The sequence below is a fragment of the Cygnus olor genome, chromosome 1 (genome assembly GCF_009769625.2).
Source record: "Cygnus olor isolate bCygOlo1 chromosome 1, bCygOlo1.pri.v2, whole genome shotgun sequence".
Classification (NCBI taxonomy): Eukaryota; Metazoa; Chordata; class Aves; order Anseriformes; family Anatidae; genus Cygnus; species Cygnus olor.
Window position 1 is genome coordinate 185,953,578 of NC_049169.1, and position 16,804 is coordinate 185,970,381.

A 16,804-nucleotide genomic window follows, 5' to 3' on the forward strand; every position below is an offset into this window, starting at 1 on the left:
TTCAGATGACAAGTTGTATATACAAGATGCCACATGTTCCAGAAGTCAGGAGCAGGACTATTCTGGGTATTAGAACTGGTGTCAGCTGTTCCACCAAAGAATAACACTGTTCAGATTCTGCTGCAGGGCAGGATAATATTTATGGATGAAGGATAGACAATTGTTCTCTGGCAGCAACTGACAAATTCCATTCAAAGTTTTCTTCAAACCATTATTTTCATGCTTAGAACAAACTTAGCGCAGCATTCAGGAACAAGTAAGTTTGTTCAAAAGCAGTCAAATATCTCGTAACAAAATCATTTCTGTGCACTAACATAGATAAGTCACAGTTACTACGATATCTAGAATTGTTCTTGGGGCTACTGTACTGCACGAAGCAATCCAGCTTTGTTGACAACTAGGTACTCATCAAATATCTATGAAATTGGGATTTGGAATGAGGTGTTCCAGAAAAGTAGTTTTAATTTCCCATTAACTACTGAAAAGATTATGTGTTTGTTTCTTGAATATGTTGCAGCAGAGGAAAACATTCACAATCTGAGATTAAGTATGACTCCCCTTTCAACTTTCTTTTTAAAAACTAGGGGACATTTTGAAGTATTGGGATAAAAGTCGTTTAATTGGGATATTCAAGTATCCCACTTTGTAATTGCCACTTGTGAAAGAAGTTCAGGTGTTAATTCCCTTTTGAGTAACAATGCATGGAAGGTACCTCCTTAAAGGTACAATAAGGAGGGACCAAAAAGACCAAATATCTCAAAAATAACATTAGCAACCACTTAATGATCAAATCTTTCTACATTACAGCTTCAAGAGAAGTATCATCCGCTTTAGAGAGAGAAACAGGAAGATGAGGCTTTTAAGCTCTCGTACTGAGTAATGGAGGTCACTATCTAGGTTAGAGTATACACGGCTGAGACGATTCAAAATGGAAGCGATACTACTAAGGTGCATAAAACAGCTCACAGTGCTACCTAGCACTGTGACAGCAGCGTGTGTATGAAAGGGGAAGTATTCTGGAACATCAAAACAATCCAGCCAAAGTGGATTCTTTTATACTCTATCATTTCCAAGGCTTCAAAAAGCAGAAGCTGTAAAGAAACCTCTCTCATCGAAGGCTGTCTGGCAATAATTACTAGCTGTATGTGCGTTTCTGATTTTCTAGATGAATGCTGCTACTGAATTGTAGGTGAAAACATGCAGTGCTTAGAAAGAACAAGTTCCTTGAAAAACACAGCATATCCCATAAGGAAAAGCAGTAGCCAAAAAGCACATTATCCTAACACCCTAATCAGGCTTCGCGTAATGTATCAGCTCAAACTTTAAAACCTTGATTTCATTTTTAGAAGCCTCCGCATCACTGGCTCGAAACATTAAAAGCATCTGTAATACACATATCAGTAAGCATATTCCTCACAAATTATTATGTAATAAAAAATACCAGTACCTTCTTATTTTCCCATAAATACAACTTTTAATTGAGAAATTCTAGATCAATAGGACAGACGCTCTTACTGAGGCTGGTATTTGGAAGCTTTAGGATTAGAAAAAACTGGATGAATTCCTACCATGCTGGAAATAAGAGAGCTTTTGCAGAAGTAGCACAGTCTAACATATTTAGATACTACAGGGTAAAGCATACCATTCATCACATGATTTCAAGTGAGAGGAGACATTGCCACAGCAGTTTCCCTGAATTTTCATGACTATATTGACAAAAGAATTAGTTAAGCAATCATTGTATGTTAATCAGAAATTGAAGAATTTTAAAGGTAACATCCAGCATCAGATTACCGCTTAGAACACAAGAACACTGAAATTACCCTCAGGAGTGCTTTTTGAAGCTTTCAGAGATCTGGGGGGAATCTTTGTCTTGTCAAATTCAAGCAGCAGCTGTCTTTTAATTGGAGGTTCTCCTAAGATAAAAACGCAGATTTAAAGAGAGATCTTCCTTTTAAGTTCAGTTTCTTACCAATACCTCATAAATTAAATAAATTTTTAAATAAAATATTCAAGGAGCCACAGCAAACAGAATTAGCAAGTTTTCAGATCACACTTGACTCAAACACCCTTTGCCAACACAGCATTACTGTGGCTCATTTGCAAGGCTCTCTTCTGCACAGGATGCTTGTGTAGTGCTACCAGGAATGGTTTTAAGACTCCATATAATGAAGCCTGTTAGACTCTTTTTCTAGTCGGTAGGTCTGTTCCCTCCAAATCAAAACCTGTGAGCCTTATCCTATCAAACATAGTAGAGACAGGCTGCCTTAGGAACTGTACCACAGGGGACTTCAGCAGCACAGCTCACCTGCACCACCTTTTGTACTTTCAGTCATCAGAATTCTATCTTTTAAAGAAGTTGTTACTAAGGTTGGGGTTCAGCTATGGCATATGCTGATTCAGGGTGGGCTGACAGACTCCCATCTGCCTTTTTATGCCTACCCAAATTTTCCTGTATCAGCCTGCCCAACATTTGTACCTGAACTTGTGCAGCTAGGCAAGTCTATTACAATCCACCCACAAATCCATAAATAATTTTCAGCTGGCCCAGATCCTTGAACAGCTCCTGGAGACTGTGCAAGCACTGCATACAGACCCTACAGCCCTGAACAGCATCAGTTTTAGATGGTAAGAGGCTGCGCTTTTAAACCAACAAGTTTTCATATCAGACTGGCAGTCTCAATATGTGTGAAACCTTGTCCCTGCCTACAGGGCACAAAATGATGAAGACAGATATACTCATTCTCATTTTGCAATTAAAACAAAATGAAACCACTAGATTCGTATAGAGAATTAAAAGAAAAAAAGAGAAAAGGAGATTTCTTCTATAACGTTATGATAAAACCAAAAAAATCAACACACCTTCAAAATTAATAATCATAAATTTAGCTTGTGCTGTGCATTTAAGGCTGCAAAGTGGATAAATGGTTTGCAGCAAGAATTTTTGTCATTGACACTAAGGTAAAGAACATCAGTTTCTAGAAGACCTGAAAAAACAAATATCAATGTTAAATACAAACAAAAACAAAAAAAATCATATATTGTTATGGAATTTAATGTATATAAGACAAAGACCTACCAAGTGAATTTTTTTCTTCAAAGTGCCTCTTCCCAAAGGTCTTATTTTGAAAGTTTTTATCTAACGTTTTGCCACTGAAGAACTGTGCAGAATTAGTCTTCGCTCCAGAATCTGAAAGATCATCTCCTACAGAAGCTTTTTCATTTCCCACAGCACCCACTTTCAAGTGATTTTTTGGAGTTTGGAATAGATCATCAATTTTTGCTTTAGCAGTAGCGCTGCATGAAACTGCTTCAGACTCTGTTTTCATCCCCAGATTCAGCCCTTTTCTGAAAGACCCAGTCTCTTCTTGCTGAAAGCTATTCTTAAATAATGACAGCTGGTTGTTTTTCTTACTATGTGGTACATACTCAGGCATCTTGAGGTGGTGAGTGCTTGAAAAAGACTTCATTTCCTCAGTGTGGTTGCTTTTAAAGTCAAGCTCCTCATCACAACTTTTTTCAATTCTGGATTCTGACATCACTTTACCAGTTCGAGATTTTGTATGTTGACCACTTTCTTTAATTGCATGAAGTTGATCTATAATGCAGAGCTCGCTGCTTAAAAAATCATCCGATTCTTTTAAAATTGCCTTTGCTTTCTGGTAGGCATTTTCTGAGACCGTTACCTGCTTTCCACTTGCAGTGCTGAACCCAAAAGCAGGACCTGAAATCAGTTTAGTGCTGGCATTTTCCCTCTCTTCTGGTAATGCTAGCTGCATTTTCCTAGGAAATACTTCTTCAGTACGTTTTTTCGATTTTTCAACATCTTCTTCAACTAAAAATTCTTGTAATCCTGATGAATGGCTACTTTCCATTTCAGAAAAGAGCTGTCTAGCTTTCTTTAGCGACTCTTCTGAGAGTTGTACAGGCTTGCCACTTGCTGTACTGAAAAATCCAAGGTTGCTTGTAGAAGAATCTGACTGCTTTATCTGCTTATCTGGCACAGGCAAGTGTCCTGAAAGCTCAGTATTCTGTTCAAAGCCTTGCACCTGAGAAGTTGGAACAGAAACTTCATCTGCAAACGGGTTTGCATCTTGCTGACCATTTTCACCAGCATTCACATTTCCATCAATGAAATGAGATGCTACTGAATTCCCCTCTCTTTCTGTAGCATCTAAAAATTTGGTAGAATTAGGACACTCAGCATGAATGACGGAAGATGAATTTCCAGGAATTTCCATTTGATTAGTTCTTGATTTGGTTTTAATTTCATGTTTTACAGATTCACCGTAGTCGTCTTGAAACATTTGTCTGACGCGTGCTAACGAGCTTTCCGAAACAAAGACAACTTTACCTTTTGCTGTACTAAACACAGTTTGTTTCACACCACCCTCTGGATTTCCACCATTAAAATTAAGCGCTGCTTCTTGTAAGCGGGTTAAATTAGTTCCACCTTCAGGAAAGCCAACTTCTGACTGGTTTTGGTGAGCATTAAGAGTTGTGTCTGCGGAGCAGTCTGCATTAGAACACGGTTGATTTAAATGTTTTACGTCAAATTCCTTGCTGTTGCTGTTCAAATGAGAAAAGTTACTTTGTGAAACACTACTATAATCTAAGAGGACAGACTGATTAGATTTGCTACTATCCTCAACAAATAAAGTATTTTTCGTATCAGAAGGCACAAAATTATCCACAGGGTTACTTGATACCTTCATTGAAGGCAGAGATGTAGCTGACTGCATAGGAAAACCATGCCTGTTTTCTGATTTACCCTTCTTTTTTGCTGAGCATTCCACATCCATCTCTGCAAACAATTTTCCATCTTCAGACAAACAAGTTCTACTTAAAGCTCTACTCTCCCATCCAGATTCTAGTTCTGACTTCCCAGGATGGACATCAGCCTTTTCATATACATACGGAACTACCAAATTTCTTTCACCATCTTCACCTACATTAACAAATGCATCTACTTTTACACTATCAAGAATCAGAGACTGCTTAGCGGGACTACCTTCTCTTGTCTGCTTAAATCGAATCCCAGGTTCTTCAGGAATAAGCTTTTTATTACAGTTAAGTATTTCTGCATCACATTGAGCAACATTGTCAATATGTAAGTCACTGCTTTTAACACAGTTTATACTATGTTTCCTGTTCTTTAAGTGGTCCTCAAAATTGTCATTATGTTCTTTTCCTAAATCAACATCATCTTCTGAAAAAAAATGTTCAGCTTTAGCCAAAAATCCATCAGCAATTGTTATTTTCTTGCCACTAGCAGTCTGGAAACCAGTCAGATAACTTCCCTTAACTTCACTTGGTTCAACATCCACCTCTTGCTCAAAAGGGACTTGATGATGTTGGTAACAGCCTATTTTTATTCTGCTTTCATTCACAAACAGGCTCTTATGTGTGGTGTCTTCTCCTTCAATATTGATACTATTTGTCTTTTGTTTATCAGAGTTCTCTGAAACATCTATGTCTCTTTCTCCACAATTTACACTGAGACCATGTAGAGAATCATCTAAAGGACCATCAGAAATGGATGCGGCATCGTTAGCTGAAGTTTGAAATTTCTGTGGCAAGTGTTCATCTTTCTGCCTTCTGCCTTCTCCTTTCTCAGCAGGGGACAGGTTTTCCATTTCATCCGATATACTTAAATCACAATGTTCTGCAGTGGCAGTAGCATCTCCTAGACACGTTACATACAGAGAGTCTTCTTGTAAACTATCTTCAGCTTGGCAATCCCATGGGTTCGAAACTTGTTTGGAAATTTTATGATTCTGGTTCTGTTTTTGGATGGATGTTGGACTGTTTTGCATTCCATAGGTGGAATGCCTAGCATTAACACGACTGAAATTAACACGTTCATCATCACTTATTAATCTTTTTGTCCAGTTTTCTCTATTTTGCTTTTCGGGTGTACTAACATTCCCCGCATATTTTTTCTCTGAATGGCGGGAAACAGAACGTGCATGAGAAATTGCACCTATGCTGTTGATGTTTGAAACACCTTTGTTTTCTTTTGTCAGGCACCTAAAAGAATTCCAGTTAGAAGACATCCCCCCGCCCTTTGAATTGCCGCATCCAGTATTAGTTTCTGAAGATTTAAATAAATAATTATCATCCAAGTCCTTGAAAAGCTCTGCAGATCTGGTCAAAGCTGCCTTAGAAATACTTATTTTTTTACCTCCAGCTGAAGTAAAACCTACAAAATTAGAAACGCTGGCCTGTACAGGTATTGGAAAGCTCTCACTGTCAGATATTCCACTTTCATCTCTGTCTGAGAAAGTAACCTCTTCATTACTTTTACGGAAAAGCACTCTGTTTTCTTTTTCATATTCTACCATGTTACATTCTTCACTTGTGTCTTTCCACGTACTACAGTACTTGTCATTTCTTACTTGATTTTCAGATTTAACAGTGCTACAGGAATCAGTATCTTCCCCCAATTCGGAATTATTTTCCACATTTGTTGCTCCGTGCATTTCTACAGTTACAACATCATGTTTTTCAACAGATTGGAATACGTTACTTTGCCTTCTAAACTGTGTAAATTCAAACTGACTGCCTGTTTCTTCCAAGATACTAGAAATTTCGGCAATTTCAGCTTCTTGGCTTGCTGTCAAAGTCTGATTAAGTTCTTGCAAGGAATGCAGACTTCTAGGGAAGTTTTTACACAAATCAACTTTATGTGGAGTAAACTGTGTATGCCTTGTCTGTGAACCAGATAAATTACTGCCCAATTTGCTTTCTAAATTGGAAGAAAAGATGTTCTCCTTTTGAACTTGATTTGAAAAATTTCTGACTCTTTCCACGGTAGAAGCTTCAAAGCATTCATTTTCAATATCTTTGAACAGCATTTTGCCTTTTGCTATACTGTCTTCAGAGAATTTAATCTGCTTATTGGAAGCAGTCTGGAAGCCACCAAAGCTCAGATTTGACCTGCATACATTAACAATTCCTGATGATTTCCCTTCATGCTCTAGGTTCTCATTTGTTCTTTTGTTGGAATATATAGGTGGTCCTTGTTTATCTTCTTCAGAAATTACTTCAATTAAAGAATTATCATCTACACAATCCAACAATTCTTTAACAATCTCTACAGCTACATTATTGCAAGCAGCTGCTTCTGGGCTTTCATCACTTTTAACTGACCTTGTTTCTTGATTGTCAGCTACATCTCCTGAAAAGGCAGCTACATCTTTTTTTCCCCATTGTTTTAATCTGATCATGTCGTTTCCTGAACAATTTATTCCCAAAGGTGCAAGTACTTGTCTATGTTCAACTACAGACAACGGGTCTGTAGCATGCTTTTTATCCGCTGATATTTTATTGCAAGAGTCACTACTAGCCCTATTTATGCCGAAGTTGATCTGACTCAAAGTCTTATTGACATCTCTGTTTGTCACAGATGTAGTACCATGGCACACATCAAACAAGCGATCATTATTACTAGGAGGAGACTGTGCAGGTTGTCCTTTCAGGCTCTGAGGGACAGTAGCTCCATCATTCACATTACGACTTACATATGTATCTTCCTCGCCTTTCTCTAAGCAACAGTCTTCAGGAAACAACCTGGAACGTTTTCTTGCCATTAGGCACGCTGAACTTAGAACCTTTCGTTTTATATTTGAAATTCTTTCACTATTTAAAGAATCTGTTGTATTTTCTTTCTGAGGGTTGGATGCTTCTAAGGATTTTAATGAGGTAGCGGCTTGATACTCTCTTGCGTCTTTCCCCGAGTTCCTCAGCTCTTGTTGTTCCATCCCACTGTTGAAAGATGAGTTATCCACTAGATCCTTTTTTACAGAAGTGCTCAGGTTATCTTCCTTGATATTCGGTTGCCTCTCAGCAGAAAGCAAAGAGTCTACAAGAAAAGATGTTAGAAAAAAGATACGTTAATAAAGCAGTTCTCATTTATTTTAACAAACGCAAATTCAAATTTTCATATAATTTTGTCCCGTAAGATCATTTCTATATATGCTTAGTGCTGGTAGCATACATAGCTTTTCAAATGTGAATGCCTCAACAAGATTGGTGATCGGTCCCATCTAATCATGTTCTCGTAGCCTGAAACAAGTGAGTAGCATGCAGTTAATGCCATGAGTTTTTTTTAAAAAAAAAAGTCAATTTTTAGTTGTAATGAAATTTGAAGAGATGGGCTTCCATTCCTTGTGTCTCAACATAAGGATTTGTTTCAGACTTAAAGAGAACTACTTCTGTTCCTAATATTAAATAATTCTTCTAGTTAGAGTAACAGCTTTTAAAAACAGGAGTATGTACTTGCTTTCATTATGTAATTTGTTTTTCAAAATATTTTGTGCTTCTGGAAGAAACAAATCCACAGAATTAAATCCTCTAATTTTAGGAAAAATAATAATCACAATTTTAACATTCTTTATGATCTCCTAGAAGACAGGATGGCCCTTAACACTCTGGATGTCTGAACAGCATTGACAAAGACCATTAAAGCTCATCAATTAGAATAATGGCTCAATCTGGATGTTTCTATTCCAGAAACTAATCTAAAAGTGAAACAGGAAATTAGCACCAGACTGCTCGAAAACATTTATGTTATCCTGTCACTGTAACTGACCAATTCCATGCCCTCATTAGCAAATTAATCAGCTGAAGATCTACTTTATCACAAATACAAGATTTTACATTTAGATAAGATTATTTTACCTAAAATATTTACAAAGAAGGTATTTAGTAGAGAATCCTCCAAAAAAACCCAAAAAGCTTAATAACATACCTGAGTCACCATCTGTGGCCACATGACAACCTTGAAATTCATGTGAATCAGTTTCCAAATGGGGTAACATAAGATCAGCAGGTAATTCAGAGGTTACTTCTTTCTGTATTTTTTCTTCCTGATACAGCAAAGTATTATTTATTGTATAAATAAATCTCTTGGATTTGTTTTTCAGTCTGGAGAGCATATTCAGGCTTTTAAAGCCAGATTTTGTAAGAGTGTTCTCACTGTTTGTGAAATGTAGGTCGCTGCAATTATCTGGAGATGTAGTAGTGCACACTAGTGGGTGAGACAGAACATCCGTTACGACAGATTTAGAAGTTGCTTTTACACACTTGGAAAAGCTGCTGTTGTAGACCACAGAATACTCCATAACATTTGTACTTTTGATTAAAAAAGTATTGCAGTTTATAAAGCTCATTTTGGAAACCTTCTCAGCTGCACATCCTTTTGCTAACTCTGGATTCAGACGCACAGATTTTACTGGAGTTACTTCTGCCGTTGGGTTGTTTTCAGTTTTTTGCATTTCCTCATGCTTCTCTGACAAACTGGCATTCAAGAGCTGTTGTGCATTTTTCACGCCCAAAGTATTCAGCAAAGATGTTTCTACAGCATCATCCTTGGTCATTAGGGTTGTTTTCTCTTTTAAATCTTTGTCCGTACATAAATCGAAGGATGGAGAGCTACATGTAGACATTTCCAGATGAGTTACATCAAGACCAGATAAGTTCAGCTGAGACCACTGGCTTGACGAAGACAGCACATCATCTTTCACCAGCTTCTCATTTTCACATGATTTCTCTGCTCTATTATCTTGCACGTTTCCTGTGATCCTAAGCAAATCCAGTTCTTTTTCATGTCCTATTAAACAGACATCTTTACTATCCCCCATATCTTCATCAGCGTTATGAAATAAAGAATCCTTCATTTCAATAGGGTGGCTTTTTTCAGCCCCGTTAGCCATTTCCACTTCCTGTGAAATGCCAGTCTTTCTTCTAACAGGCTGTTCAGAAGGAACATCCCCCTCTCCTTGTGCTTCATCTATTCTTACTTCACATTTGTCTGTTGCATCCAGAGCATGTGGCTGTAGCAGCAGAGTTCCGCTGGATTCAGCAGGCACGTTGAGTGTATCCTCAAAGCTATCCATCTCCCCAAAAAAGCCATCTAGCATCTCCGACTCTAGTTTAGAGAAGATGAGGAGAGGAAAATAGTAAAAATTAGGTTTTAGGAAATAACTTAGTAACAGCACTGCATTTTTAGAGGTAAATACAGCTTTCAATTTTATGATAATTACCTTTACTCAGGATTCAGTTTGGAAAGATAAATGTGCATGTCTTTAAAGTAGGTTAGTCTCCAACCTCTCTGTTAAAGAGAGGAGACAGTAGGCAAGTGACATGTGCAGATGCGCCAGCCTACTGAGGACCATGGTGGTGGTGAAAGTTTCCAAGATGAAACTTAGCTGCCTCAAAACATTTTTTTCTGCCCTATAGACAGGAGAGTGAGTAGAAAACTTTACAAGACACATGTCTAGACTTTTCCCTCTCAAATTTATACCAAATGGTAGGCAACAAACACCTTAAGACACTGCCTATTTTTGTGTTAACTGGCAGTTCAGGGAACTGTTAAAGACGATTCTACTAAACTGTATCTTTTGTTTTAATATAGAATAACGTAATGTCTAGAAAGGTTTAGAAAAAAAAATTCTTATTGCTTAGATTTTCACTAATTCCAAATGATTGGTACAAATATTAGAAAAATAATGAGAATTACTTCTTGTAAGGAAATATTGTAGAGAAGAGGAAAAAAATTACCTGAACTCTATTTTACAGAGAGCATTAACATCTTATATATCAAAATAAAACACCTTCTCAAATGTATGAACCTATGCCTACCTATCATAATGTTTCACATTCAGAAAAGATAGCTAAGTTTTATTTTGAGGGTACTTTTTAAGGCTAGAAAACTTCTTTTTCCATATCAAAGAAATACACGGAAACATCCTTGTCCTCTGTTTTCCTTGGGCACAAAACCAATAACTTCACTTCTGACATAAGCATTTTTTTAGATACAATTTCTATGATTGACAACTACTTTCCCTACTATAAATGTTATATAAACTAGTATCTGAAAGCTTTTCCATTTGGAGATCCACGAACGATTTCCCAATCCTTGGTCACACCCCCACCTAACTGCAATACACTCCACTGATGGCTCATGCCCATGGCCATAGGCATAAAGCCACCTCTCTCAACACATCTTTTGAACATTTTCTCTTTTTTTTTTTTTTTTTTTAACCTGAGGGGCAGGAAGTATCTAAACAAGATCTCAAAAAGAAGACAATAACAATACAGATTGGGGTTTAAGTCCTTCTCCCTTATTAAAGTACATTCCTCTGGAGTAACTTTTGTGTCCACATCCTTTGATCCTGTAATCATTTGTCAAAGTTTTCCAAGAAGAACCATTTGCACTACTTTTTACTCAAACAGGAGCCATTACCTTTACTAGAAAAAGAAAGCCAGGGCTATCTGAAAGATTATGAAGATACTGGTTGTACAATGAATAACCTGATGCCAGAGAGGGGGAAAAAAAGCAACCACAACAAAAGAACAACAACAGGAAAAAAAAACACACAGGGAAGTTCATTTTGACTTCTGAATTCACTGGAGTGTCAGGGAAAAAAGTAACCCCAAAAACTAGGACTGAAAAGCAGAATTCTCCCTTTTTCCTCCATTAAGTGTCCTAACTAGGCAATAACTACTTAATGTGTTTTCTCAGAGCCTCTCCTTCTGGAGAAATACAATACTCAAGGGAAAAAAAGAGGCTTAAGCATTAGAAATTAGGAACGTTTCTACTCATATTGACTGACTGTCAGAACACAGTCCTATTTTGAGTTTAAAACCTTAGAAGCAGAGTATTAAATCCATTTCTCCTACTTCATTAATAGCTGTAGACACTGAGGTGGACAGACAACACCATTTACTCTGATGAGGGTTATGAAGGGAATGATGTAATTTTGTTCTCTGAATTAAAGACTATGAAGTCTTAGTCAACGGGGCCAGGATAAAATGTTACAGAATTTTATGCTTCCAATTAGCTTTTCAATTTAAATAGCTTCCCAGACAACATACAGATTACTATAGTTGCAAAGAATACGTACAACAAAGCTGTACATTCTGCTACAAGGGCCAGATGCCTAAAGCTGAGTGTTACAATGACAAACCTTAGGCTTACTTGAACTAGGATTACAAACCTTAGGAATTCATGATGGTGTTATAAACAAATAGAAAAGACCACGTGCATATTTAGCTCCTTTTGTGAAAATCTGAAGTGTTGATAAATGACAGTACACATCTTGCATCTCTTGCTACACTACATGTAAATCAGTTTACATCAGGAAAAGAAAAAAGTTTTCCTCTTTCCCCAAAGTAAGTGTTACAACTCAAAAAATACATTAAAAGTCTTTGAAATATTTGGTAGTTCTTATACATTGGTCTGAGCGCATATATTCATTCTCACTGTTATTAAAGACCTAACTGGTACAATATAAATAATCTCTTTGACTGAAAGAAAACATATTCCTAAGAAAACTCCTTTTTTTTTCATGGTAATACAACACTATTCCAGAGAAAACTAACATTTGAAAGCTACAGACGTGGAGATCCAAGCTATCTTTCTTTTTACATTGCATCTTTGAATGCCAAGTTAACTATTCTCAAGGAGAAGATAGAAAAAGAGCCATTTGCAGAAGTTGTTTTGTACTTAGAAAAAACAAAAGGTTTCTTCTTCCTCTTGTTTTTAACTATTTACATTATTGTCACCAGGCTTTTCTAATGTAGTATGGTGTGTAATAATGCATTTTGGAATGCAGCACAGGGGATTAATTAGTCCTTTATTTCTAAAAGCATTTTACTGACTACAAATGGCTTGATTATGTTTACCACCACCCCCATTTTTTTCTCAGCATGCTCGAACCTACAACACACAAGGAGGAGCATGTATCGCTCTGCAACCCACAGCGGTTCCTGAGCCCAGCATTCTCAGCCTTCCTTGTCCAATGTTAACCTGATTATTTATGTCACAATTCTCACATTTATCACGGAACAGTGTTTTTAGGGCATTCCCTTCAGTTAAGGAGGAGACACAAAATCCTAAAGACATCCTCCTCATACATCACTTCATCTAGTCTGTGTCAATCTCTACAACACCCTTCTACACCCATGCATGCTTAATAAATTTCTCTGTTAACATTCTTCCCTTCTGCCACCATTTCTCAACAAAATCAAAAAGATCAAACTCGAGTGTATATTTTCACTTGTTGGCTAATGAACATTAGACCACAGAATCGACATTTCTTTTTCCTTGTCTAAGTATTTTCTGCATTCATTAAAAAGATAACATTCATTTTTCCTAAAGGATTTGTCATGTTTTGAACTACTAATACATCAATAAAGAAAGGATATATAGCAAGAATAAAAAACAAACTCACCACAGAATAATGAGCATCAGGCTGAAAGTTCACGTTTAAACTAAACCTATCCTATAGCCAGTAGTAGTCTTGCCCCGTACCTTTTTTCTCTCTCAGCTCTCCCATATGGCCTTACACCTTCACTTGTACCAGCACAAAGGTGGTTGTCATCCAATGACATGGTAGCCTGGTTTGATTCATTGATTTAACAGAAATTGACTTTTTTCTTTTTATTGCCAGGATAGTTTTACAACGGCCAACAAATTCAGGAAGTGAGAATCCACAGCTGGCAGAGGAAATAAGCTGTAAGGTCAGCTCAAGACATACCATGTAACTTAACCCTCAGTCTTGCTTCACAATATGCTCAGTAACACTAGTAAAGCATCAATACATACCAAAATCTTTGGTAACATCTTCAGCATTTAGCTTTACTGTCTCTGGTACGGACAGCAGACTGGTATCATTCTTCCCAGGACATTCATCATGGTCAGAAGAAAAGTTGTGCAAAACCTGTAAACCAAAGATATCAGCTGTTGTATACACCAGTGGCAGCAGGAGTAAAGCACCCAACTGAACAGCTGCAATACCTGAGTAATTCTGCATCTCTTACAATAAAAAGGAGTGCTTTAATACATATACTTCTTGTAAACAAGTAAGCTGATGATCTCCATTTCCAATGAAAACCAGATTCCACTCTGCAACCAACACAGAGCAATGTGGGCAGCGAATGGCTTCAGCAGTATACAACAAGCAAAGTCTCTCAAAAAGGAACGAAGGAGAAAGACTTCGTGTTTTTATAGTTTGTTTTTAAAACAAACCAACGGTTACCAAGTATTAGCTGTGAATTTTCAGGTATTAAGAATGAAGTGTAAATTTGTAACAATATCCCACTAGTGATGTTTCTGTTCTTTAGTCTGAATAATCGTCCAGCTTTCATATACATGGAGTCAATTTAAAATTAAGTGGGAACTCTCCCCTTCCTAACGAAGGAGTGAAATTAATTCTCAATTTTAACTCCTGGGAAAACGGTTGAGTACAAGAACTTATTGGACAATGTAAGCCAAATTATAACTCTCAGAGCTTTGACAGAAGGGGGAATACAGCTGAGCAAACAAACCCTCAGATAAGTAGTATATTGCAATTCCTAGCTTTGATTTCTCTTTGCATGACTCCCACTGCAGCTCAATTCAAGCTTTGTTTTTTTACTTATTAATTTATATTTTAAACACAGTGAAAATATTCCTCAAAAGGAGTTATTTTTGAAAATACAGTCATGCTTTGCAACCTTAGTTTTGTGAGCAGTAAGTTTTTAAAATAGCCAGACAGAAGGGCCTGGAATGAAAATGGCAGAATTATTTGTTCTTGGCTCAAGGGATCTAAGCATAAAACTAAACAGCTTAGCTGAAATTAAAGAAGAGCATAGCTCTTAAAACCACTTACTATCTCAGCTCTTTCATCCTGTTGCTTTAGTCCAGAAATAGAATCGGTCTCCCTAGCTTTAGAAGAAAGACAGAGAAGTCAGTTCATTTGCTCCTAAGTGAATTTGCCAAACACGTTCAAATAAAGTTGTGCTTTGGGAGGGTTTTCTTTTGATTATTTTAAATGCAACTGAAATATGTAAACAAAATACTAATAAAAGTAACGAAAAGTTCTAATTAAAACATCCTGCAGGTGGGTCTGAGGGACAGTATGCAGTTTCATAACAGCATAAAACACCCGAAACCATAGCATGTGGCTGCTGCTGCCACCAGTCCCCTTTCCAGAGGTTACTCATGGCACTACTCTATTTTTTTCTGTCATGGGATCTCGATAAGATCTTCAAGTTTCTGTAAGGAATTTGACTTTTCTTCCTTCGCCTTCCATTTCCACCGAACAGGAATATCTTTTCACCTACATGACAAAAGGAGTGCGTGAACCCTACTTTTAAGATGCCTTACGAAGAGCTGTATTTTGCAGTAACACCTTTCATAAACATGACATCTGGGCTACCACGTGGTATCAAGATTAGTAACTGAAGCCCCTCTTGTAACAGCCAAATGACTCACTTTCTCCTTTTACAGAAGACAGACAGTAGAAAGCGGGTGTAAGGACTGCAAACTAGTATGCTCATCCAGAAAGTGAGACTACAAGAGTTCAAACCAGAACTCATTTCTCAGAAGAGTAGCTTACAGTTATGGGTACTTTCTTTCCAAGTCACATCTTTCTGAAGCCATGAATGCCCCAAATGACACAATTCAGTAGCCTCATGAAGAGTACCACCCCCTACCTACTGACAGAGGGGATCCCCAATTCTTGCATGCATTCTTAATATGCTTTAGGTGCTTTGCATGCACATGGTTTACGTTTGTAGACATTTAAAGTTTCAAAGTCAAATTTCGTTTTGCTTGTTTATCACACTAAAGAAATTCTACTTGCAGCAACACTTTAGAGGTGCTAAACGTCAAGCCTTGACCCAAGTGCCACCTAAGCAGCCATCACCCACTCACTCTCACCCTCAGTTATGCAGGCACCGCTGTTTGTGCAGCTGCACTGTAAATAAAGCCCAGGAGTTGCCCTGTCTGAATAACCTAGGAAATAGGGTCTGCAATTGGATGAGTATCTCAGTCCGTCCTACCTGCATCAATACAATGGTGAGCACAGAGAGAGGGCTTAAAATGCTGAAGCCAGCATGGCTGCCGGGAAGTTTACTCAACAAGCTCCGTCCTTAAACTTAATAAACGTACTCACACGACTTAACCTAACAGGTATCTAGTTTTGTGATGGAGCAAATATACGGAATCATTACCCAATCCTCTTTCTAGGCTTTGTTATGTTGTTCCTAAATGAATATTCCCTAAGGCCTTGTACAGAAAAAAAAAACTTTTGGAAAGCAAAGATGCACTTAATTTCATTTCTTCCATTTAGGGTTACATTATTTAAAGTCACCCACAAAGCATCATTGTAAGAGTTTAGTCCTTTAAAATAGATAAGTAAAAGGAAAAAAATAAAAACAAAGAAATTCACACTCAGTGAACTTCCAGCATCAAAACCAGACGTTTTAACCCTTAGCAACTGTTCATTTTTAGAATTACCTATGATTACTGTTGCACCAAGTGTAGGAGGCGTAGCTAAAGAACTTGACCAGGACATATCTGGATCCACTTCTGCCCCCAGACTTTCAGAAATACGTTTTGGAGTTCGGACCTAAAAATACATTTATTATTCCTATACAGAACTCTAAACACACTAAGGAAAAGAAAGCAAAATGCAGGAATAAAATATTTACCTCCAAAAATTTTGGTGTGCAAAACAAGCTTCCATATGGTCCTAAAAAAATTATGTAATAAGTACAAAAAGGTTAGTCTAAGAAATGAGGACTTACATCTACAGACATCAGGTATTTCGTAAAACCAAAAAGTGAAAATACAAACCAGGAATATTACTTCTCTGCGGTGTTCTGTAAGCATTCCTTAAAATAGCTGGGCTGCCAACAACAAAAAAATAATTTCACTCATCAATTTCTGAAAGTAATAAATATTTATAGCAGACATTATGTACTTTACTGCCTCCATTATTTTCTCTTTGCAATCAGAACTGTTTCTCTGACT

At 37.2% G+C, this 16,804-nt stretch overlaps 1 protein-coding gene across 1 annotated transcript in view; it reads right to left on the reverse strand.

Moving 5' to 3' along the window:
- Positions 1 to 16,804, reverse strand: part of BRCA2 (BRCA2 DNA repair associated) — a 40,342-nt gene that overhangs the window by 18,599 nt on the left and 4,939 nt on the right. Inside the window, exons 5-12 of the mRNA XM_040543867.1 lie at positions 16,628 to 16,680; positions 16,483 to 16,523; positions 16,289 to 16,400; positions 14,658 to 14,713; positions 13,613 to 13,727; positions 8,753 to 9,931; positions 3,080 to 7,864; positions 1,824 to 1,916 (exon numbers count right to left, since the gene is read on the reverse strand). Of these exons, the coding sequence (XP_040399801.1) occupies positions 1,824 to 1,916; positions 3,080 to 7,864; positions 8,753 to 9,931; positions 13,613 to 13,727; positions 14,658 to 14,713; positions 16,289 to 16,400; positions 16,483 to 16,523; positions 16,628 to 16,680 (6,434 nt within the window). The remainder of the gene's footprint in view (positions 1 to 1,823; positions 1,917 to 3,079; positions 7,865 to 8,752; positions 9,932 to 13,612; positions 13,728 to 14,657; positions 14,714 to 16,288; positions 16,401 to 16,482; positions 16,524 to 16,627; positions 16,681 to 16,804) is intronic.